Source organism: Furipterus horrens, unplaced genomic scaffold (genome assembly GCF_987537825.1).
Source record: "Furipterus horrens unplaced genomic scaffold, mFurHor1.1.pri manual_scaffold_13, whole genome shotgun sequence".
In the NCBI taxonomy this organism is placed as follows: Eukaryota; Metazoa; Chordata; class Mammalia; order Chiroptera; family Furipteridae; genus Furipterus; species Furipterus horrens.
This window is the reverse complement of record NW_028327183.1, coordinates 16,199,967-16,224,273: the sequence shown is the minus strand read 5'-3', so window position 1 is coordinate 16,224,273 and position 24,307 is coordinate 16,199,967. Positions and strand designations below refer to the sequence as shown.

General features: G+C 44.2%; 1 protein-coding gene across 4 annotated transcripts in view; it reads right to left on the bottom strand.

The window, feature by feature from the left end:
* Positions 1-24,307, bottom strand: part of WWP2 (WW domain containing E3 ubiquitin protein ligase 2) — a 127,345-nt gene that overhangs the window by 14,131 nt on the left and 88,907 nt on the right. For all 4 annotated transcript variants that reach the window (XM_090261089.1, XM_090261088.1, XM_090261091.1 and 1 more), the window contains 3 exons: positions 15,581-15,670; positions 7,193-7,367; positions 169-223 (listed from right to left, as the gene is read on the bottom strand). In XM_090261089.1, the coding sequence (XP_090117215.1) occupies positions 169-223; positions 7,193-7,367; positions 15,581-15,670 (320 nt within the window). The remainder of the gene's footprint in view (positions 1-168; positions 224-7,192; positions 7,368-15,580; positions 15,671-24,307) is intronic.

Genomic DNA, 24,307 nt, shown 5'->3' with positions numbered 1-24,307 from the left:
GCTCCACTGCCTGCAATCAGTTGCTCTGGTGGGCATCCCCAGAGTGTGCCGGAGAGAAGTGAAAAGAGAAACTGAGGGAGGGGAGTGAGGAAGACTCCCAGGGAGGGGACAGACATGGCGGAGCAACAGCTGAGGGTCGCTGAGGGCACAGCAGGACGCAGTACTTACCCCAGCCAGGAGGGAGGGGGCCCAGTGGGTCATGGTCGGTTGAAGCACCCGAAGACTAAACACAAGAAACACAGCAGAACACAGGTTAAAGAAAACTGCTGGTTAAAAATAAAACGATAGATCAAATTAAAAATGCCAACAACTCATTTCCACACTTGGGGTCTTTTTAGAGGGGACAGTGGGGCCACAGGTGGCAACTGCTCCCCTCAAAAGTCTCTTCCAAAAAAAGAAAAACTGCAGAAGAACCCTGTGCACTGAGGACCCAGATAGGTTTTGGAGAGGGTGGAGTGGGGGAGAAGAGGCGCGCAGATGAAGGTGGGCCAGGGCCCGGAGGCCGCAAGCATGGCCGAAGGGCCCCGAGCCGGACTGCCTGCATGCTCGGCCGGGTGCCTCTGCTCAGCTCCTGCTCCTGGCGGCCAAGGCGACTGAAATCACCACCACCTCCAACTTTCTCCAAGAACCACACACGGGAGGGGAAAAAATATCGCAGGCCTTTCCAATGAAATCATTCCCACAAGCCCTGCCCACACCCAGAGCTTCCTGACTGGGGGCTGGGCCCTCCTCCCTCCACCTCCCTCCTGGGTGCGCTGGGAGAGGGAGCAGGGTGTGCAGCATCAGCCCAGACTGAGGGCACATTCATGCCCCAGGCCCCTCACCTCCCTCAGGAATGTTTTGCTTCCCTTCACAAAGCACCTTTATTCTCCTCCGCCCTGAACCTGAAGTTGCTCAGTGTTCTGTGTGTGCCTGTCTGGGGAGGTGGGGCTGGGGGCGAGGTGGCAAGAGAGAAGGGGAGACAGGAGAAAGAAGGGGGAGCTCACTCCAAGACTTCAGGGTCTCTGTTTACATTAGAGCCCCCCACCCCCAGCCTAATTCTGCTGCAAGGTCCCAGGGGCAAGGCTGCAGTGGACCAAGAGTTCTCATATCCTGTGGGGAAGGGGGCTGCTGTCAGAAACTCTTCATAGTTAAATAAAACAAGTATTGTTCTGCGCTTTCTTTCTCTCTCTCTCTCTCTCTCTCTCTTTCTGAAACATTTTTATTTCACTTACTAAAATTTAATCGTTACATTAGGGGATCAAGTTCTCAATGCAGACTTGGAGCTGCCTGGCCGGCCCCTTCGGAGCCACACACAGGCATGAGGATGAATGCAGCTCAGTCTCGGCTTGAGAAAACATTGGTGGAAATCAACTGCCAACGAACCCCCTTCCACGGCTGCCTTCCACCCCCAGCTGAAAGCACAGAGAAACTTTCTTTCCAAGGTGGCAGCACAAGCAACTCTTCCAAGGCAAGTTCCAACAAAGACGTTTAAGTCTTGAAACCATAGGTTCCTTGACGGGACAGAGCCCCCTTTCAGCAACGGGCCTCCAACCTAGCAGAATGAAAGTGCACCGAGGTGTGGGGAGCTGGGCTGTCCTCGACTGAGGGCATGTTACCATCAGGGTAACGTGGAGGACGTGCTCAATGTCCCCACCACAATTCCGGTTTGTCAGCTGGTGACTGAAAAAGGTCTCCCAAATTCACAGAGGTCATTTTGTTGAGGGTGGGCTGCAGCATCTCACAAAATTCAAGTTTCTCCAAGTTTGCTTTGTAGTTCATACATAGATACACTAGGTGTAAAAGCATTTGAAAACCGAACGAAAGAACCTAACATGTGAAACATGCGTGCATTTCAGATAATGAAGCCAAACACCATACCATGGGGTAAGTACTGAGCAGCAGCAATGTCCTTGCAGAAGGGGGGAACTACAGAAAAGGTCATTTTGAGAATTTAAGAGAAGCATTTGCTGCAAATGCGGCTTCAGGCCCTTCTTTGGAATCAGTGGACAATCCACAAAGCATTCAGTGGCTCCAATGTTAAATTAACTCCCAACTGGTACCCGCTGGGTTTCAGTGGGCCCACAGCTATCTTTGGCTTAACTATACAAATCAACAGACCAAAAGTCTTTAATGCCAGCCTCTGTGACCTGCATTAAACTACAAACAAAAAATATTTATCAGCTAGCAAATATGCCTTCCCAATACCACGGAGTCTGGAGTGTAGGCACGTGACTTAAGAACAACCAATCACATGCTCCCACACTGAACCTTCCGGGACTGGCATGAGAGCACGGGCTGTTGCAGAATCCTCACTCCCGCAGTGGAGTCCGTAGCCCGTTGGAACATCAAGTGTTTAATGGCAGAAGGATGGTGCCATGTCCTATGCGAACAATCCCTTTTCCTTGCCTACCCCTGGTTTTCTGCCAGAGCTTGGTTCTTTGCTGTCCTGTTAGTTCTGTTAATTACCATTTGACAAATTCTTTTTCTGCTTGAGTTTAACCAAGTTTCTATCATACAGGGAGAAGAATAAAAAGGAATTATCAGCCCTTTCTTTTTAACCCTCACCAAGGACACTTTTTCGTTGCTTTTTAGAGAGAGAGGAACGGAGAGAGAGAAATGTCGATGCAAGAAAGAAGCATCGATCAGTTGCCTCCCGTATGCACCTGGACAGATCGTACATGCCTGCACCGGGAATCAAACCCACAGCCCAGGCATGAGTCCTGACAGAGAACCACACCCACAACCTTTTGGTCACAAGAAAATGTCCAACCAACTGAGCCACACCAGCCATGGCCAGCCCTTTTCTTAATCCTTGATTTTTAATGTCACTAGCTTCATAGAATGTTGGCTCTCTTTCAGTGAAGTGTTTTGGGAGTTTTTTTGTTTGTTTTTTTTAATCTTATTTCTTCAGCATCCTCCTGTTCTCAACCTATCAGATCCATACTCCCAACACCAGTAAGAAGGGAGAAGCAGCAGCAGAGAGGGAAGGGAGAGAGACCAGCGAGTAAGAAACACAAACACATAAAATGGAGTCATTGGAAGCCTACAGTCATAACGATTTTATCTCTTAAAGTGAAGTGCTTGACTATTTTTCTTCCCTAATGTACATAGTACAACTTTAAAAATAAGAAAAGAAAGTTGATAGAAGCCGAGGAGAAACAAAATAAAAGCTACGCATCATGGCCAGAAAACCCCATATCTCTAGTGAGCCAACCAACTGCCCCTTCTCCACAACCACATTTCCCTGAAGTGAGAGATCCCAGGTGTTACCTGGCACAAACCCAGAAAAACACAGAGACAGGGACATGGAGGGATTACAATCAGAAGAGAGATCCTAGGATGTGCAGGTGACTCTAAGAGACAAGACAGTTTCTTTTATTACTGGGAAAAGAAAGGATCGCTGTTGAATAATTTCCTGGTAAGTGTCCCATGGGCCAGACAGCTCATGTGAGTTCAAGTCCCTCAGGGACTAAGCACTAAGTTCCAGTAATATTTTAAGAAACAAACTCAGAAATAAAGAATGTCTAGCAAATATAACTGAGAGCAAGAAAGGCTCTGGAAAGGTCATAAAAGTTATAGTGTGGAAGGCAGACTGACTTTTTTTAAAGGATACACCTAGTGGGTGCAGAACAGAATCCAGATGCTTGAGAATTCAATCCAATGGGGCCCTCCAGAGAGTAAGAACCACGCTGTCTATCTCTGGATAATGCAATCTGGCATCCTCACATTAGGAGCCACAGAATGATCTGCTTCAGTCCCCCTGACACTAGGTACCTCCTTCAGTTATTAGCAGAGGACCAAAGTAAAGGAAAAAGTGTCACAGAAATAGTAGTAGCTGCGAGACGGGTCCTGCTGCAATACACAGTGCGCACTGCGGGCCAGGCATCCTTGGTGGACCACAGTGGGAACCCAAAACAGAGGGCAGAGTGAAAGTGCACAGGCGAACACAATTGTGTCCATTACAATCACAAGAAACAAAGGCACCAGGGGGTTAGGAAAGGAAACCGTGTCAGTAATAAGGGAACAATAACAGGCTCAAAAAGGTGTGTGTTGAGACAGACAGCAGGAAGGAATTGCAGGAGTCTGTAATCTGGGATTCCCTTGATCTCCATTTTGAAATGCATTTTGTGTTCTCTGCAGAGCACCAAAGAACAGGTCTTGCTTTCAGCCCCGCAGGAGAAGGAGGAGGGGAAGCTGCTGGTATAGTATCAGCTCTTAAGTCTACCAAGTCAAACCCTGGGCCAAAGCCAAACCCCAAAATAACTCCATGAAAGCGACTCTTCTTACTTGTAACCAGGCCATGGCAGCATAGCAAATAAGAGGGGCAAACCAAACCCAGAGGGTGAGGTAATTCAACAGAGACACATTGAAAGCTGACACAAAAAAGAATCCCACCAGGTTCTTCAGGATGAGTTCTGTTTCAGGGAGAAAAGGGAACCATCGCCTCCATCTAGAATCTGCTGAATCCCCAACCAAGCTGAAAAAGCCATACTAGAATACTCAGGGAGAAAACTGTTTTAGTGCTCAATTTGTACTTCTAGGGGATCCCCCAAGTCCAAGTTCTTCCTCTGCAGGCCCAGAAAGCTGCTGCTAAAATGAGAGGCTGGCAAGTGGAAGGAATGTTCCAAAATAACACGTGGGCATGAACTCCAGGATCTTCCCTTTCACACACCAAACATCTCAGTCAACCTACAGAACCTACTTGGTACATGGTAGAGAAGAAAAAAAGATTCCTTTAATGGATCCTTTTTTAATTTGAGAAGCTGAGTAAGCAGGGAGACAGAACCATGGGAGACTCCTACACTGTGTCCTTGTCTTAAAGTCAGAGGACAAAGATGCCCAAACCATCCCAGTTTTGCAGCCACATCCACCCAAGAAAATGGCAGGTTAGGTCTTTGGAGCCCAGCTCAAGAGTAAGTTCGGAAAAGCAGAAAATGACCAGATCCCGCCTCATTTTGAAGCCTGCCAGACGCAGATGCCAGGCATGTGTGAAAGGGGTTGTGGAGTGGGAGGCTGGGCATACGAACACAAGCAGGGCTGCACCTGGTAGACCAGGAGGCCGCTGCAGCTGCTCCTCCTCGGAGGCACCTCAATGTGATAAACATTGTGCTTTCTGTTCACACACACTAAGGACACTGAGGTCCTCCTCAGTTTCCTCACTGTGTGATGAGCAGTCAACCCCCACAGACAGAAGAGGGGACAAGCCAGCCCAGGGAGATGCCACCATGCCTTATGGTTGATGATGGAGCGCTACTTTGGGTGGGCAGAGAAGGAGCTGCAAACAGAGGCAAAGCTGAAAATGGACTCTACTTAACTAAATGGAGTTCAAAATTTTCTGAGCATCAAACTAGGGCAGTATCTAATCTAGAAATGGATTGTGGGGTTGAAATTCATTTCAAATAGAAACTGTGTGGATTAAACATGGTAAGTAAATGTTGTGAACCAGCTCAAAAAGTTTCCAACACCTGATCCACCGCAGCCTGTGCGAATCCAAAGCTTCGCGTTCAAAGGACTCTGGGAAAATGCGATCAGAGCTCCCAGTCCAGAATCCCACCTCTTCCCGCCAAAAAGCCCGTGGAGGTTCTGATGGAATGGAGAAGACTCAGGAAGGTGGGGCTAGGAGGATTCATGTTTGGGAGACCATTAAACAGTTAATTTGGGACCACAGCATTCTGAGTCCTGGAGTAGAAAATTTAAATACTATTCTGTAGGTAACGAACACAGAAATTTTTGAGCCAGTAATAAAATGACAGTAATAAATGTAGAACCCCTGCCTTTCTTTAAACCCTTCACAGTGACTTTTTTTGAAGTGACAGAAGACAACGACATCTGAAGACTGCTCTGGTGGGAACAGGCAGTACAGGCTGAAGGAGGGAGAATGCCAGCAGAGAGAACAATTCAGAAGCTGCCCTAACCATTCAGCTGGGTGGGGCACAGGGAAATGGGGAACCACATAGCAGGAGGTTGATCTAGACCAGGGTTTCAGACAGTAAATATCTTAGGATGTATGGGCTAGACAGTCCCTGAAGTGACTACTGAACTCTTCTATCACAGTGAAAGCAGCCAGTCAGTACCTAAATGACAGGGAATGACAGGGTGTGCTTATGTGCCAATACAACTTTACAGAATCAAGCATGGGCCACTTTGGCCCACTGGCCATCCCTGAGTATCTGTCAGATAATAAAGATATAAAGAAACACAGTAGCAATAGAAAGAGGATTTGTGTGGTTGCATTCATTTTAACCCTTTGAGTGCCAACATCGCTGTGAGCAACACTGACAAATTTTCCCAAAAGTGCCAGCGTCACTCCCAGCGACTCTTTTTTCGATGGCTATAAATGTAAATAACAGTGGAATAATCCATATTTTACAGAGAAGGAAAACTCTGACTCCAAAAAACCTCCGCTGCCTTGCGGCATACCTCTTCAGGGGAAGGGCTAAGGGAGTAAACCCCGACAGAAAATCCGGAGCCGGAGTCCCTAAGGCGGTTTGACATTGTAGTCAACACCGGCAACTCCTGCGGCGCACCTGAAGCCAAGCTGTATCGACTCCGTCTTTCCCTTGGACCCTTCAGCTGCGAAGAGAGGGGGGGTCTGCTGCATGGGCAACAGCAGACCCTCCATATTACCCTGCCCAGGCTCTGTAGCTTCAGCGTCATCGCAAGATGTCGATTCAACATGGGAGGAGACGGATACCATGTCACTCCCGAGTTGGACTGCACAGCCATTCTCGGCGGTGCAGATAGACTCTTAAGAAGCTACACCATCGTCTCTCGAGACGGACGGCTGCCGACGACGACGAATCCATATTTTATGTTTTGTTCTCCTTTTTTGTACCTCGGGTTATATATTTATATAATTTTTTCTCATGTTGATCCAAATTTTGAATTACACATGGCACTCAAAAGGTTAAAAAGGTGAGGTACAGGAGTAGTCACAGCTGACCTTCAGGTTTCAAGTCAGGATGAACGGACTTGGAAGAAAGGGCCAGAAGAGAAATCCAGTATTGGAAGAAAAATGGTGACTTTAGTTTCAGGCATATTGAGTTCGTGGACACAGAAGCTGGGCCTTGAGTTACTAAGTCAGAAACACAGGAGTTGGAGGAATTTCACTGTGATGAGTAAAACCCCCAGGGTCAGAGCACTGACGCCTTCCCTGCTCACCACACAGGCCAGCGGAGGTCATGCAAGGCTGCACATTCTGCCCTCTTACCTGGTAGAGGAATCTTTGGCTGAAGTGCTGCATGGCGCCCTGGAGCTGATTCCGCTGCGACTGCCACTGCTCGTAGTTCCGCACATACTCAGCTGTGGGGCGCTGCCAGGTGGTGGTCCGAGTGTTGTGGTCCACATAGTAAAACCTGCCTCGGGGGTCAGTGCGCTTCTCCCAGCTGGAAACATAAGCTCAGCATGAAAATAGTGACCACCCCATCCCTCCCTTCAAATTCTAGCAAAATCTCAGGGACGGTGAACTGGTATCTGGCACAGGAGCTTGGCTGCTCCGGGGAAGCACAGCAAAGTGAACCGCAGTCAAGGAGGCTTCTGGGGCTTAGATGATTATAGCGGGTGTTTGTGGCTGCATCTTTAGAAACCGACCCCTCTTACCACCATCTCCTGATTCCCGTTTAGGCCAACTATACGGTTCTAGGGAAGGTGACTGTACCCCCCATCCTGGGAGTTTAACTGTTGACTGGACCAGAAGTGGGCAAATGCTGGTCAATCGGTGAATCTCGAGAATTTTGCTAGGAATTCTTGGAAAAATAGTCTCTCTTCCTTGGTGGATATGACTGAGAAAGCATGGGGTCCTGGGAGCGACTGGTTGCCATCTTGGACCCAAATACAATATGAAGTTGACCCAACGGATGACAGAGCAGAAAAAAGGGAAAAAATCCAGTCCCTTGGTGATATTGTGGAGCCACTAGTTCAGGCTTCACTTGAAACCAGGACCTACACCTAGAATTTTGTTACATGAGCCAATAAATCCTCTTCATTGTTTAAGCCTATTTGGATCCCACATTTTTTTACTGGCAGCAGAAATGATCCTGACATAAGGTGCCAGTGAAAACACGTTGAATGGGAAGGTTGGTGTAAACAATAGCAAGAATCTCCACGTTTTCTTTGGTGAGTAACAACCTTTCCAAAGTTGGTCCTAAAACACCCATAGACAAGGAGAGGCTGGAATAGAGGGTAAAACCTCAGCTGTGCATCATAGATTCAACTGCACTTTCACATACACAAAGAAGTGATCAAAGAAAGTAAGAGGGGGACCTTCATGCGGTGATGCAAATGCCTTACATTTTGATGGGGTGTGGGTTACATGAGCATATGCATTTGTCAAAACCTAGCAAACAGTACATCTGAGATCTGCATATCTCACCGTATGTAGATTATATTAATACGTCAGTTTTAAAAAGGAATTGGAATCTGATCAAGTCTCCATATCTAACTACCATTTTACAGGAAAGGCGAGAGAGAAGCATATTACACAACATCACAAGGTCACAATCAGCCACATCCAGAATATGAGAAATTCTACAGGACAAATAAATGTCCAGGATTTTTAACAAAAAATGACATGGAAAAAAAAAAATAAGAAAGGGTGGCGGATCTTATTGATTAAGAGAGACTTATGAGACATATCAGCCAAAAGCAGTGTTTTGATCTTGAGTTTGGATCTGATTCAAACAAATCAAGTACAAAAACACGTGTAGCCCTGGCTGGTATGGCTCAGTGGATTGAGCGCCGGCCTGCAAACCAAAGGGTCACTGGTTCGATTCCCAGTGAGGGCACATGCCTGGGTTGCGGGCCAGGTCCCCAGCTGGGGATGCATGAAAGGCAACCACACATGGATCTTTCTCTCCCTCTCTTTCTCCCTCCCTGCCCCTCTCTCTAAGAATAAATAAATAAAATATTTAAAAAAATAAAAATAAAAAATAAAAACACTTGTAAAACAACTGGAAAAAATGACACAGGGACTGGGTATGACATGAAACATGGAAATAGTGATAATTTTGTTGGGTGGGATAATAGTATTTTGGTTATTTAAAAGAAAAACACCCCATCTATAAGAGACATATGTGATGTATTCATGGATCAAAAGATATGATGTCCAGGATTTGCTTTAAGATTCATTGGCCCCCTCTCCTGGGAGATCTGGTGAAACAAAATGTTATTAATTGTTAGAAGCAGGTGAAGGTTAAAAGGGATTCATTGTGTTAATCTCTCAAATTTAGTATATGCTTGAAGTTTTCCATTCTAGGTATGGAAGGGTGGAGAGGAAAGGTGTTTTCAAAAGATACCACTAAAGAAACTAGGGTTAGCCCACTGCAGTGAGAACCCAACACAGACCTGTATTGTATGATTCCAAACCGGGGGAGGGCCTTTGTTCCCCGACCACCATCTCATTCCATCTTCTCTGAATTCTTATCTTACTCTAATAACTATTGTGCTTCAGTTTGGACCTTCCTCGGTTTTCAGCATTAGACTCCCAGGAGACTTTTGTTGCCACCACAGCAGTGAGTGATTCTTTTCAACTCAAAGCCTCCCTAGATATAGCTTCTCCGCAAGCAGCTCCCAGCCTCGTGGCTAGTTCCCAGATTCTGTCTGGATTCCACCCACTAGACAGTCATGCCTTCACGACCTGCTGTCACTTTTCATTAAACTAAATGTCATAGCTCTCTCCCTAAATCTGAGAAAAAGGAACTCGGTGAAAACAAGTCTTCCCCAGTCTTCTTTTAGGTCAGTCCTCCTCCCAGGAGTACAACCACACCATGATTCCTGACTCTTCCTTTCCTGCTGTCAATAAACCAATCAGCCTAGGGGCTTCCTATTTTGTTCTCTCTCTGCCCTCGACTTGCATTTCTCCATCCAACTATCACAACACTAACCTCCCCACTCGGTCCAGCTTATACACTGCCCTCAGGGGAGCCACACAAACTGGCCCCTTATGTCATACGCTTCTGCTCAGAACATCAGCTGACTCCCCGTTGCCCTCGAGTCCATGCTTTTAATTAGCAGTCAAGGCTCACAATAACCTGCAACCTTACCCCTTTATCATAAATCCTTTCAACTAGTGATTTTTATTTAATTTTATTTTTTATCAAAGGAATCGTGTATGTGTGTGTGTGTGTAACACAGAAGGTTCTACAGGGGGATACAAAGAAAAATAGTGTCTCCTGCCCTACCTAGCCCCAATCCTGATTCCTGCTCCCCAGAAGCAACTATTTTCAATTCTTGACTGCTTTTGCTACTACTTATATCCATATTTCTAAATAACAAACATATATTCCATGATTTCTGGACATCTGCCATTCAGATACTACCTACGGACCTTCTACTATAAATGAGGATTTAGTTACTATATTCCATCCCCTAATACACACAAAGCCCTCTCTTGCCTCATCCTCCCAAATAGAAAATCATCAAATCAATATTTGGAGTTTGTTATGACTTTGTAGAAAACTGTGAATACATCTCCTTACTTGGATAACTTTTTTCCCCGTGGAATTAAGAACTGCCTTGTTGCATGCTCCACGGTTTTCCAGAGGCTATCACTAATGCACCCCTAGACTGACAGGGCAGGTAGCCTCTGTGTTATTTAACTCCTGGCCACATCTCTCCCAGAACCCTTTGTCCAACGTGGACAGTTGTCCTCCAGGCCTGCTCTACATTATTGTCCTAAGTCATCTTCCTTCCCCTTCCCCTTGGGAACCTCTCTGGCGTCTAAATGGGGTCCCCTGTGCCCTCACCTCGTGACCTCTTTCTTGGTTTCCTCTTATCTGGTGGGATCAACCATGTAGTAGCTTCTGATAAAGAAAGCACCAAAGTTAACTTTTTGAAATTCTGCCTGTCTGAAGATGTCTTTATTTCAACTCTCACGCTTCCATGTAAAAACAGATGAAACTTGATTTCTAGACAGGAAATAATTTTTCACCAGAATTTTAAGGCTCATGCTGTTGAGAAGAAGGATGGCATTCTTGGTTCCTGATCCTTGTTATGTACCCAGTTTGTTTGCTCTGGAAGCCTCTGAGAGGATCTCTTGGCATTCTGAAATTCCAATAGAATGTGCCTTGGGATGAGTCTTTTTCATTCTCTGGGCTCAGAATTTGATGGGCCCTTTGAATTTGGATACTGCAACTTTCAGTTATGTCAACTTCCTTTTATTCTGCTTTGATAATTTCCCACTCTTTATTTCTCTGTTCTTTTTCGCTAGAGCTACTGTTCAGATGTTGGATCTCCTAGATTCAACTCCCAATTTCCTTAGCTTCAACTTTATCTTTCAATGATATTGAACTTTTAAATTTCTGCTGTCAAATCTATTACTTTCTAAAATCTCTTGTTTTTTGTTTTCTACATGGTTTGTTTTATGGTCTCCTGTTCTTGTTTCGCAGATGCCATATTTTCTCCCAAATCTTTGAGGTTATAAATTATAATTTGGTTTTACTTTTTGAAGTTTTTTTTTTTTTTCAGCTCCCTACATTGTTTTCACCAAGTCCCCTTTTTCTCTGTCTGCTTTTCATTCACATTTAAAAGTGAGCCACTACACACTGGCTGGAAGCTCTGTGTGCCCAACTGGGTACTGGCCAGCCAGTGGCTTCGCTCAGCTATTTCACTAGAAGATCCCAAAATATCATAATCCATAGTTCTCTTCCCTTAGACTGGTCACTTTCCCCAGCCAAAACAATCTCTCCATTTTTAGCTTGGGAACAGAATCCCTACTTAATCCCTTTTTTCTGAGTTCACCCCTGCCTTCAGTTACGGCTCTGTCCCCCAGGCAGGTTTTGCTCTGCTTCTCATGCCAGCAGCAGTCACAAGGCTGTGCTTAGGTACATATGTGTGAACACATATGCACGTGTGTATATGTGTACACACACGTGTGGTAGAGGAATAGGAATGATAGTTGACAACCCAGGAATCTAACTCTTAAGTACACGAATTTTAAAACTCAATTTCAGGTTTCTGGTTTCATTACACACATGCACACACACACGCCACAAACCTCCCACAGCTGAGGCTTTCCAGGGCTCCGGGGGGCAAATCAGCTGGCTTCCTGGTGGACACTCCACACTACAGGTTTGGGTTTCAGCTTTCTCAGCTCTGCCGTTTATCTATCAGCAACTGAACTTCAATTAACATCTCCCATATGCTGCTTTGCCTCTTCCATTCCTTTATCAGTGACAGCTTTTAACTTTTTTTTTTTTCGCTTATAACTTTTTTATACCTTTATTGCCATGTTAGTGAGTTTTCAGAAGGAACAGAAATAAGCCCATATTCAATCCCCATGTTAGGCAGAAGTCCCCTGCACTGGTGAACTTCAAACTTCTAAGCAGCATAGTCTCGCCCTTGACTTCTGATGACACCTTATGTGGAATCACAGTCACAGAGCAGTGGTTGAAGGCCCAGTGGCCCCTTTCACACTCTCCGGTGCCAGGGGTGTCTCTGCCAAACCCAGGGGCCTTGCTGGGCACGCTCTGAGCTTCTGTTTTACACCAACCGTCCACTCCAGCACGGCTGCTCCACACATCACTCCTTAACCACACCTTTCACATTCACACTGTTCCCCGACCTGGATCGCCTTCCTCTTCCTATTTAAGTCCACCTCCAGCTTGTCCTGCAAGACCAAGTTTGGTCCACCTCCCTCTGCGAGGCCTCCTCAACCCCATGCTCTCTGATGGTCACTCTCCCTCCTCTCCTCTGGTCTGAGCACTGCCTAACAGTAACTTAAGAGCAAATGAACACATTCATCCTTAGTTATAGGTCCAATACTTTTTGCTCCTGGATAGAATAACCCATCATCCTACAAGTGTCCCATGGGTCTGAGAGAAGGGGGTGGCCATGATAAAGTGAACCCATTGGCTCACCCTCGCCCCTCGATGACTAGGTCTGCTGAGATAACCTGTAGTTTCCAGATTGCTCTCACCATGGTAATATATCCCTGGAGTGGAACTTCTCCCATTAACTAGCAGTGAAAGCTGAAGCATTCTGTTCTCTCTGGGTTCCCTATTACATAGCAGAAGTGCGTGCCAGGGACTCAAAGGTCTAGGCCTAAAACTCAGGAAGAACTAATAGGTTATGTGGGGTGTAGAGCTGAACCATCTCCCAATAAATCATTAAAACTATCCTGAAAATGGGAAAGCTGGATCTACTGTCCCACCTCAATCCTTAGGAGTAAAACCTCAGCCATCCTTATAAGATAACATTAGATAACTTCATTTAGATTCCATCCAAAAGTTTACCATGTCAAGGGCTACATAGCTTATAGACCAGAGAAGTTCAGAGGCAGCAACCAGCACACTTACAGAGTTACCACTGCTTTTAAACAGATGTGCTGATAAGTACGCAAAATATAAGTGTGCAATGCATCCTGTTAAAAGTCAATGATTAATTTACAACATAATTGGAGAATTGAGCACTGACTGGGTATCTGATGATAACAAGGAAATACTGGTTTTATTTAATTTTTTAATTATTGATTTTAGACAGAGAGGAAGGGGAGAAGAGAGAGAAATCAATTGCTCGTTCCACTTATTGATTCATTCAATGGCTGACTCTCATATGTGCCCCTCACTGGGGATCGAATCCGCAACCTTGGCATGTAAGGACGTTGCTCTAACCAACTGAGCTACCCAGCCATGGCTATGGGGGTTTTATTTTAAATAACTTTTAAAAATATATATATACAAACTATGTATAAAATGGTATGATAGCTAGGATTTGCTTCCAAATAATTCCACACAGGGGTAGGGGAATGGTGGGTGAGGATTATAGATCAGGAGGTGGGAACTACTTTCCATAAAGGGTCACAAAGTAAATACTGGGATGGGCAAAAGTAGGTGGACAGTTGTAATACAAATAAATAATACAATTATTAATAAATAATAATACAAAAATAAACTGTGTATTGCATACTCACAACCACAAACCCACTTTTTCCCACTTCTGTATTTTAGGCTTTGCAGGCTATACAGTCACTGCTACAAGTACTCAGCTCTGCCATTGATGACAAAAGCAGCCATAGGCAATAAGTAAACAAATGAGTGTGGCAGTGTCCCAATAAAACTTTATTTGCAAAAATAAATGGAGGGCTGGATTTTGTCCACAGGCCCATAGTATTTTGCCAAGCCCCAGTATAGATGAAGCAAGATTGGCTATGAGCTGATAATTATTGAAGCTAATCATTGAATATATGGGGATTCTCTCTGCTTTGTGCATATTTGAAAGTTTCCATAACAATGTGACAATTTCCATAATAAATGTTTAATTTTTTTTTCTAAGAAGTCAACGTTTAACTTCAGTAACTTCACTGGACTTAAAGTCAAAGTAGAAAACAGACTGAAGACTAAGGATAACAGATTATGAACTTCATTTCCAGAAGGGTAAGGAATAAAGGAAAACACAAGCACTCTACTGGGAAACAATCCAAGAGCAGCCCATCCACGGAAATTTGTAGGACCAGAAGGCGAGGTGGTATTTACCTGGCACACCCGTGACAGCTGAGCCAAACAAAGCACTGGGGCTCCCCCACCTCTGATATCCTCTCCCTCCACAAGTGGAGGTGGGGGACAAGTGTGCATATTTTATGCAGGAGCCCTTTATGGTTGTTTGACTGGGAGGTGACTCTTTCCTGAGAGCAGAATACATTCCCTTTTGAAAGCTCTAAGGTCTGGGAGACACACATGGAAAGAACATTCTGTCCCTAGCAGAGAGGAAACCAAAACTCTTCTCCTTGAACTTGGATAGTCTTCTCTCACTTGGAAGCCTTACTCATCCTTGGGTTTTGGAGAACTTAAGCTGTGTTCTCGCAAAGCCCAGCTGAACAAGAAGCGCAGTCTTCATGGACTGGTTGGGCACAAGGTGCTGTGAAATTCACCGCCACTCTTACTGTCTTGGCCTCCCCATGCTCATTTTCCCACAGAGATGCTCTAAAAATCCTAGTATGTCTTAAGAAATAAGAGCAAAATTAAGCTAAGCTAATAGGAAAAGCAACCCACAGGCCCAGGATAAACTGTCCCTGTACTTTGCTATCTCTGTAGAAAGGAATTAAAAACCTGGGCACTGAGACAGCAATGGCCCAGGAGGCCCCCCCCACCCCCAGCCCTCCTTCCTCCAGGATCCAACAGCCAGAGTAGCTCTGAATACCACTTAATAAAGCTCATGGCCATCAGTCATGACCAATACAATGCATGAGGGAAAAAGGGCAAATAGGAACAGAGGGGAAGGGATACAGAAAGGGAAAACCATGGAAGGAGGAAAAAGGAGAGAGAAAGAAGAGAGTGGGAGCAAATAAAGAGGAAGATATAGTAGTAGTGGTAGAGAAGCCACTGGGTGAGGTTTTTTTTGTTTGTTTGTTTTTAGAGAGAGGGGATGGGAGGGAGAAAGAGGGAGAGAAGCATCTATGTGAAAGAGAAACACTGATTGGCTGCCTCTCACATGCGCCCCGACCAGGGACTGAACCCACAACCCAGGCATATGCCCTGACCAGGAATCAAACCAGTGACCTTTCACTTTGCGGGATGACACCCAACCGAGCCATACTGGTCAGGGCACTACTGGGTGATTCTTGGTGCCGTTCTAGAGTCTCGAGGCTTATCGGTCCATGCCTTACCCTGGAGGAAGGGGCCGTTCCCAGGTGGTGGTCTTGGTATTGTGGTCAACATAATAGACACGGCCATTGGGCAACTCTCGTTGTTCCCATCTGAAAAATAAAGCCAAGGGCAGCATGAGACACCCAGTTGAAAGGCAGTAAGCCCTTGTTTGGAAGGGATTCCTTCACTACTCATGTGGCTACTTTGAGAGGAAACAGTGAAGATGACATGCAAGATCAATCCGCTGATCAAACCAACTCCCTGGAGTGCTTCCTGAGAAAACTGTAATTCATCCCCTTTATGGACTCACAGTACTAGCATAGCCACCAATTGCTCTAAGTTCCCCTAAATGACCCATATGAATCTACATTTCATGGATTTTTCTAAATCAGTGTTTCTTTCCAATTTTTAGACCAAAGATCCATTTAGGAATGTGATAAAAGCTGAGGACTCTTTTGTTCCAAAATGCACTCACCAAAAAAAATGTGTATACAATTTCTGGGGTTCACAGACCTCTCCTAAAATTTACCTATGGAAAACTCCATAGCCGTTTTGGCTTATACTACCTCTTAACATCACAATTTATATGATTACCACTGTTTTCCTAGCATCATATATATTCATGATTACATTTTTTTTAAAATAAAGGATTCATGTACAGAGGATCTTTAAAAAAAGATCTCGATGACTCAAAGAAACACAGCATATTATTTATTGACTGCACTGTACCCATGTTACTTATTGGTTGTTCTCCCCATGGGCTGTGTGTCCATTAATACGAGATCAGGGCATTGAGGGTGGCCCATCTGTGCTAACAAGAGGAACAAGGCGGCAGATGATCTAAAGAGGTAATGCACAAGCAATATCACTATAAAACAGGGCCAAGGACACCCATCCCCACACTCCCAATTATCCCCACACTCAACAGTCTGATGATAACTCCACTTACCCAGAATACAATAACCAATATATAAAGAATGCAAAAATTTATATTTACTTATTTATAATCGTCACCCAAGGATATTTTTTATTGAGTTGAGAGAGAGAGGAAGCGGGATTGAGAGTGTGAGTGTCCTAACTTCTTTTATGAAACCTGGTGTGTCTACTCTGGTAGATATTAGCCTTTTCAATACCTTTTTTCATTTACACCAGGATGACTTCACTGATCAGCTCCTCCAAGACTAGTTCAGATAGAGACATACATGAGGTTTTTAAGGCAAGGAAGGGAAGAGGGGCACCATCACCCACCCACCGAGCATCTACAATGAGCCACAGGCTCACATTTTACCTCATGCAGTCCTGTCTCCATCCTTTAAGGTGGGAAATACCATCACCACTGAGGAAACTGAAGCTCAGAAAAGCTAAGTAACTCTTACATGGCATTCAAACTCAGCTCTGACTCTCTAGCCCATGAGTTTTACTACCACGTTACATGGAAGGAAGGGAGGAAGGGAGGGAGGAAGGGAGGAAGGGGGAGGAAGAGAGGGAGAGGAAGAGCAAGAGAGGAAGGAAGGAAGGAAGGAAGGAAAGAAGGAAGGAAGGAGAGAGGGAGGGAAGGCGAGGAAGGAAAGGAAGGTCAAGTGGAATTTATTGGGAACTTACTACCCAGCAGATGGGTGCCAGGTGAGTTCCCAATCCCACCTCTAAGTGGACAGCTTTCCCTAGCACTGGAGTCCAAGTGGGGAGCCCTGCAGAATCAGGACAACTGGGGAGGAATTATAATAAGTCCACTGTGTGCATTTCCAGGCTCTGTTTTAGTCACAACTCTCTGCTCAGATATGCTCTACTGAAGAGATGGCACATTCTGTTCCACTGGCAGCACTGAAGGCCAGGGGTCCCACACTCCCACCCCTCACAAGGGATCAACTACTGGGTTAAGGGAACCAAGAATTATGCTTGAGAGCATTTTCTCTCCTGGGTATTCTTTTTACAGTATTTTTTAAAAGGTTATATTTATTTTTAGAGAGAGGAGAAGGGAAGGAGAAAGACAGGGAGAGAAACATCAATGTGCAAGAGATTGATCAGTTGCCTTCCACAACCAGGGACCTGGCCCACAATTCTGGCATGTGCTCTGACTGGGAATCAAATTGTGACCTTTTGGTTTGTGGGACAACGCCCAGCCCACTGAGCCACACCAGTCAGGGCACTCCTGGGTATTCTTGTTCAAGGTTCTGGTTGAAGTGGGTACTGGTGACTTGACCCAGGTGCCTTGGTTCCTCCCACTACAAAAGGAAGAGTCTCACACTTAATTCAGTATTTCATTAAAAGGACAGGATCCTCTGGTGGAAGTGACCAGATGAAAATGTATAAAGGGTAGTTAAAGATCTCCTCCCCATCAATGTTCCTCTAAATTAAAGACAAAAGAGTAACATATTGCCAGCTCAAGAGGCTAATGTCCCGCAGGAAAGGCAGACCAATAATATATCGTGGCTTCACACCAGTTCTCCAAACTCCTCCTGCCTGCTCGGTAATTGAGAAGCAAATCTGACACCCTTTTTATTCATCTGAATTTGGAAATGAGGCGAGTCTTGGGAAAGATACTTGGCTTAAGGGTAAGTACTGAAATATGGAAGCTCCTTGAGGCAATGGCAGGAAACACTCTTTCATAATATTTGCTTCTAAAAAATTCCTGTTAACTGAGACTGCCTCAGAATTCCCTACGATGCTCTCCATCTCCTTTCCTTCCTTGGCAATTTTGTGGCACAAAAGCACCAACAAAATCCCACATACTGCTAGAAAGGAAATCAATGTGAAGTCCTCTTTGCTTATATTCAAGAGTTACAGCAGCTCTTTCCGAGCCCAGACAAGATCTGTCCATCCCATCTTTGATCCCAGCTGATCCTGGAAAGTCTCTCTTTCAGGGACTGTCATTGTCCAGCAAATCTCAATATCCTTCTAGAAACCCCCTCTCTCAACTGGTTTAGCCAGAAAAACAGTTACCAGAGAAATAAGACCTTCCTTCCATCACCTTTTGGATGTCTCCATTTTTTCCTTTTAAATATTGGACTCCTGCTCAGATTAAATGTCCATGAGGGTAGGTCCTCCCTGATCCATGACCTGGCCTAGCTGCTTTCCTTAGAGCACTCTCGACTCCTCCCTTACCTGCACGACTCCTCACAATTCATACAAATCTCTTCCCTTCATTCTTCAGCACAGTCGGTCAATTCTGTTGTCAATCAAATGAACCTTCTGATTCTCATTTTTCCTCACTACCTGCTGACCCACAGAGATTAAGCATTCCAGCTGTCTAGGTTTGGTCTCCTGATGCCAAGAAAGTGATACTAGCCGTGACCTTTCATCAGCACATCCCTGTCAGGGGTTAGGTTTCTGTCCCTTACAAGCAATCTTCTTCCTGCTGAGACGAAAAGGTTTTTCAATCAAGCTACCCATGGATCCCAATACTGCATCCTGGTCACATGGGTCATACCCTCTTCCACTGAATAGTTGTTTTTGATGCTCTCAGCAACGGTGTTCAAAGCATAAAGCTTGATTCAGGTTCCTTCCCAACACATTGCTCCACGTTCAATGAGTAACATGCAGTTTGACCATAGACTACACAGGGTCTTTGTATCTAAAAGTACTTAAAAGCAGTCTCCAAATTCAATTAGTCTTAGATACTTTTTGAAACCTAAATTATCTTTGTTCCTAAGGACTTTAACTATCTTTTATTTAGCTGTGCATCTTCCATGAGCACACCCCAATCCCCTCACCATCATCATCATTAAAAGGGTAAAGGCTAAAACTCTCAATTGCATTATTGGGATGACATGCAATCATTTTCTATGTTATCCTGAAAGGGCACTATCTGGCCACCTGAACCATGTTTTTTTGTAGAAGGTTTCCTAAAAGGTCTTCAAGAAATTAATTCTCAAAGACCTGTCATTACGGTTTGTGTTCAATGATCCTGATCAACACACCTCTTGATCAGATTCCCTTATGTTTGAGCAGAATCAGTTTCACCAAGTGTAGGATTCAGTTGGGAAAGGATTAAAGCTGGGTGGAGCGTGCAGGTTAGAAGCACAGATGGTCTCTTTCCATGGCCCTTACAAACTTACATATCGGAAATTCCATCTTTGTGAGAGCATAATTAACATGCATTATTTATGAATTTGCTCACATGTATTTACACATGCACTGGTCATTAGTTAACCTGACCCTCATTCAAGAAATATTCTCTCCATTAGAAAACAAAGTCATGCCAAAACCCCTACACACCCCCGCCCCACCAAAAAGATGCCTTGCTGGTTACTTAGGCAAAGGCTAAACTTCAGAAGTATTCACTGAAAGTGTTCGAGTATTCTCAAAGCTGCCTATGAGAAGTTCAATTCCTCACAGGCAAAACTAAATGGAATTCATATTTTCTTACTTGATGCCCCTATAATAAATGACTGAATCAAATCCGATTCCCCAAGCTCCAGCCACTTCTTGGGTGAACCATAAGATTCATATCCTCTGCAGGGACGTTTTCAGACTGTTTTATGAGTCAGAAATCCGTGTGCAATGGAACACACCTTTGGCTCACTGTTTTTATCACTTCAGTAGGTACTTTGCAAACTTGGTAGGAAATATATTAAACTTGGTCCTTCCCCCGAGAGCCTTTCTTAAAATACTGAGCTCTCTTGTAAACCTTAGCACACTAACCCCATTTTTAAAACTATCAACAACTAGCACTTCATGTCCTTTAAGCACAGGATGGCACAGCAGGAACTACCAAGGCTTCTGAATTGAATCTGATTTTCTTCTTCTTCTCCTTCCTCATCTTCTTTTCTTCTTCTTCTTCTTTTCTTCTTCTTCTTTTCTTCTCCTTCTCCTTCTCTTCTTTTTCTTCTTCAACAACCCCATTTTCTGTGCCTTGGAAAAGTCTCTAAAGCTTTTCCATGGAAGTTGGCAACATTAAGACATATGCTTTCACAGAGAGGCAAGACAATTCCTGGAGAACAGTATCTATAAAATATGTTTTTTTATGACCCAGTGATCCCACTTCTGGGAATATATTTGAAGAAACCTGAAACACTAATTCAAAAGAATATATGCACGCCTATTTTCATAGCAGCGTTATTTATAATAGCCAAGATTTGGAAGCAGCCTAAATGCCCATCAGTAGATGAGTAGATAAAAAAGATGTGGTACATTTACACAACGGAATACTACTTGACCATAAAAAAAGGAAATCTTACCCTCTGTGACAACAAGGATGGACCTGGAGAGCATTATGCAAAGTGGAACAAGCCAGTCAAAGTACTATATGCTTCCATTTATATGTGGAAACTAATGAACAAATTAAACTAACAAACAACATAAATAGACTCATAGAGAACAGACTGACAGTAGTCAGAGGAAAGGGGACTTGAGGGACTGGGTGAAAAAGTTAAAGGGATTAAGTAAAACAAAACAAAACAAAAAATATTTCATAGACACAGACAACAGTATGGTGATTACCAGAGGAAGAGGGGGTGGTGAGAGGTAGGAGAAGGTAAAGGGGGGATAAATGATGGTGGAAGGAAACTTGACTTGGGATGGCGAGCGCACAATATAATTACAGATGATGTATTATAGAACTGTACACCTGAAACCTATATACTTTTATTAACCAATGTCACCCCAATAAATTCAATTAAAAAGTTTTTAAAAAAATTAAAAGTTTGCACATGCAAGATTTTCCAGATAGTCACTCTTTAAAAAAAAGTTATGTGTCAAAGATTTAGTTATCTGCACACTATGTTGCAGAATGTTACAGAAAAACTAGAAATAATCTAAGTGTCCCCAAATCGAGGATTAATAAAATAAATGTTAGTTCTATAGTGGGTATTCAGTCATTTAAAATAACATTATAGATAATATTGACTTGTTCAGATGTTTACAATGCATTTGATGGAAAAAGCAAATAAATAACATGCATAATAAAAATTATTTTAAAATTAAATAAACATACTGTTTTTCATTAAATCTAAAGTGTCCTCCATTCTTATCTGCATGCTTAAACTATTTTACAATAAACAAAATTTAAAAGCACATACCATAAGATTACCAAAGTTTGGTAGATATGCGTAAATGTGTACATGTATATATGTGTGGTCTCGGGCAAATGGCTTAAGGCTTCTTCATTTGCAAAATGAGGATAAAAGTGGCTACCACTCAAGAGTTGTGAAAATTGCATGAAATAATCCACATGCGAAACTTAGCACTCCCCAACACATTGGACACGTCTAACACATGTTAGCTATTATTAATGGTCAGGAAAAAATATACACAAGGTACGTAAAAAGCACCAGTGGTTAAATCTGGCTGTTTGTTTGTTGTTGTTCTCCTTATTCTTTCTTCTATTCCCCACTCCCTCACAAAATCTTAAGGGCTACTGAGAATGAAATCATGTCATCGAACAAACATTTCCCACTCCATCTCCCTAGACACCAAGCACTATGCTAGGTGCTAGGGATACAAAAATGAGCGCAACAATCCCTGCTCTTGAGGAGCTCTCAAGAAAGTTTAATAAAAAAGAAAATTCATTATTACACATGAATACATACATATAGTAGGGTGAGAAAATCTCATGGGCCAGCCCCAACAATGGTAGAATCTTTGGAAGTAAGGCTTTTGCTTTGAGATGACGATGAGGAAGTCAGAAACATGCATTGCTTGGTAGTACCTAAGCCTATACGTCAAAAACTAAGCCCTATTCAACCAAAAGACACAGATTGTCCCAGTATAATCCCTTTAAATGGTGCTACTCCAAGTATGGCCTGTCACTGTTCAGCCACCAGAAAAGTACAGAAGTTTCTAAGCATTTAGAAACCAAGGTCACACCAATCTGACGTTGCCACATTGAAATATGTAATCAGTAGACTTGTCTCACTGAATAGAGAACAAAAGTAAGGCTCTGTAACGGGCTGAAAAAAATATTAAAAAAAACAAGAAAAAAAGAACTCGTTCTTCATAGATAGTTTGAGAAGCACTGTTGTAAAACTCCTCGGGTAAGGAAGGACCTTCGGCTGTGCCAAAACTGAGTTTGGAATGAAAATCGATGGCAGGCTGGTTTACAACTCAAGAGCTCCAAATTCCAACGTCTCTTCAAAACACCGAAGAACTCTCATGAGGCTGTCATCCTTGACGTGATAGTGTCTCAAAGACCACCTAGAGAAAGGGCCACTGGAGCTCCGTAATTGGGCCAGGTGGTAGAGGAGATGGCATATCAAAAAGATCCAGAAAACACCCCTCCTCAATTAACCCAGCTCTGAGGCAGGAAAGGACAGGGCGGCCAGTGACTGCGGGAGGGAGGGACAGTGTGAAACGGCAGTGCTGAGGTAAGCGGGCAGGCCGAGCACAACGGCCTCCCTTATATAAGAAACCGCAGCGGAGTGCGGGCTGCCAGGGGGAAATAATGCGCCTCTGTGTGTGAGGCACTGAGAGAGCTGCAAGGCCTGGGACGCGCTCGGAGTTTATCTAAGCCATGTACACAGGGTCTGTTAATAAGCGTTCAGTCCCCAAAGTGGGCTCAGCGCTGATAAAAACCAGATGCAGGGCCAGCTGATCAAAGTGGCCTCGCTCCCCATTGCCGCTGCCTGGACCACTATCTCACCATGTCTCCTGAGCCTTCCTGGCACCCCTGCCACTAATGGACATTTGCAAGCTGAAAATGAAGACACCCTTACAATTGGCTTCTTTCATGCTAATTAAGTTTAAAAGCACAGAGAGGAGGAGGGTTTGGAGACGGGGAGGAAAGGGATCAGGAGGGTTCTATTTGGACTTATGCAGCCCAGCTTCCAGTAGCCTTTAGTTCTTAAAACACACAGACATGTGTGACCTCTATATGACCAGTCTCATCTGTTGCAAGTTTCAGAAAGGCAACTCAGCAACTGGAAAAATAAGCCCTTGGGATCCCCAAGTGAACCTCGCTCGATCATTCAGTAAAGGAGACAGAAGGAGTTGAGAAGATAGCATTAGAAATAGATAAAGTCAGCTGGATGCCTTGAAAAAGTACTCGATTATGACTCAGGAATGCCTTAGCAACCAGGAGACATGCTCCAAGGTATCTCCCAGTGCATGAGGACCGCCCCACCTCCCCCAGGGAGCAGGAAAGAATGTCCTGGCCCTCGGAGGGACACATTTAAATCCAAAGCCACTCAACCCAGTGAATGATGCCTTAAGCTCTTGCTCTTGGGGGAAAAAAATGCAATACTCCTGTCATAGTTGTTTATTTGAGGTATTGAAGAAGCAGAAAACATTCATCCAGTTGGAGAAAAAACAAAGATGGCATTCAAATCTATTCATTACAATTATGTCTTGGGGGCCTATTTTGTGCCAGGCTCCCTGCCACCTTGGTGTTTACCGCCCAGCAGGGCAGAGAGACTTGAAGCAAGCAATTACACGAGTGAGCAGAATTACAGTACTCAGCATATTTGACCTTGTCTACCAGGAATCAAGGAAGAATCCCAAATGAGCGCTGGTTTTGAAAATGGTGCTGAGACCTGAAATTGAATACGAATTAATGGACAAAGTAGAGAGGGAGTTTTCAGAAACAGCAACTACCACGGCAGAGGATCCTGAGTTCAGAGAAAGATGGCACATTTGTCAAACGGAAATCAGCTATTATGGCTGGAGCTTGGTGAGCAAAGCAGTGTCTTCCACGGAAGGCTTGAAGGATAGGTGTGATCCTATCACGCAGAGCTTCTTAGGCTTTATTAAGAACTTGAGAATTTATCCCTTAAGGTAGCAATTTTCAACCTTTTTCATCTCGGGGCACATATAAA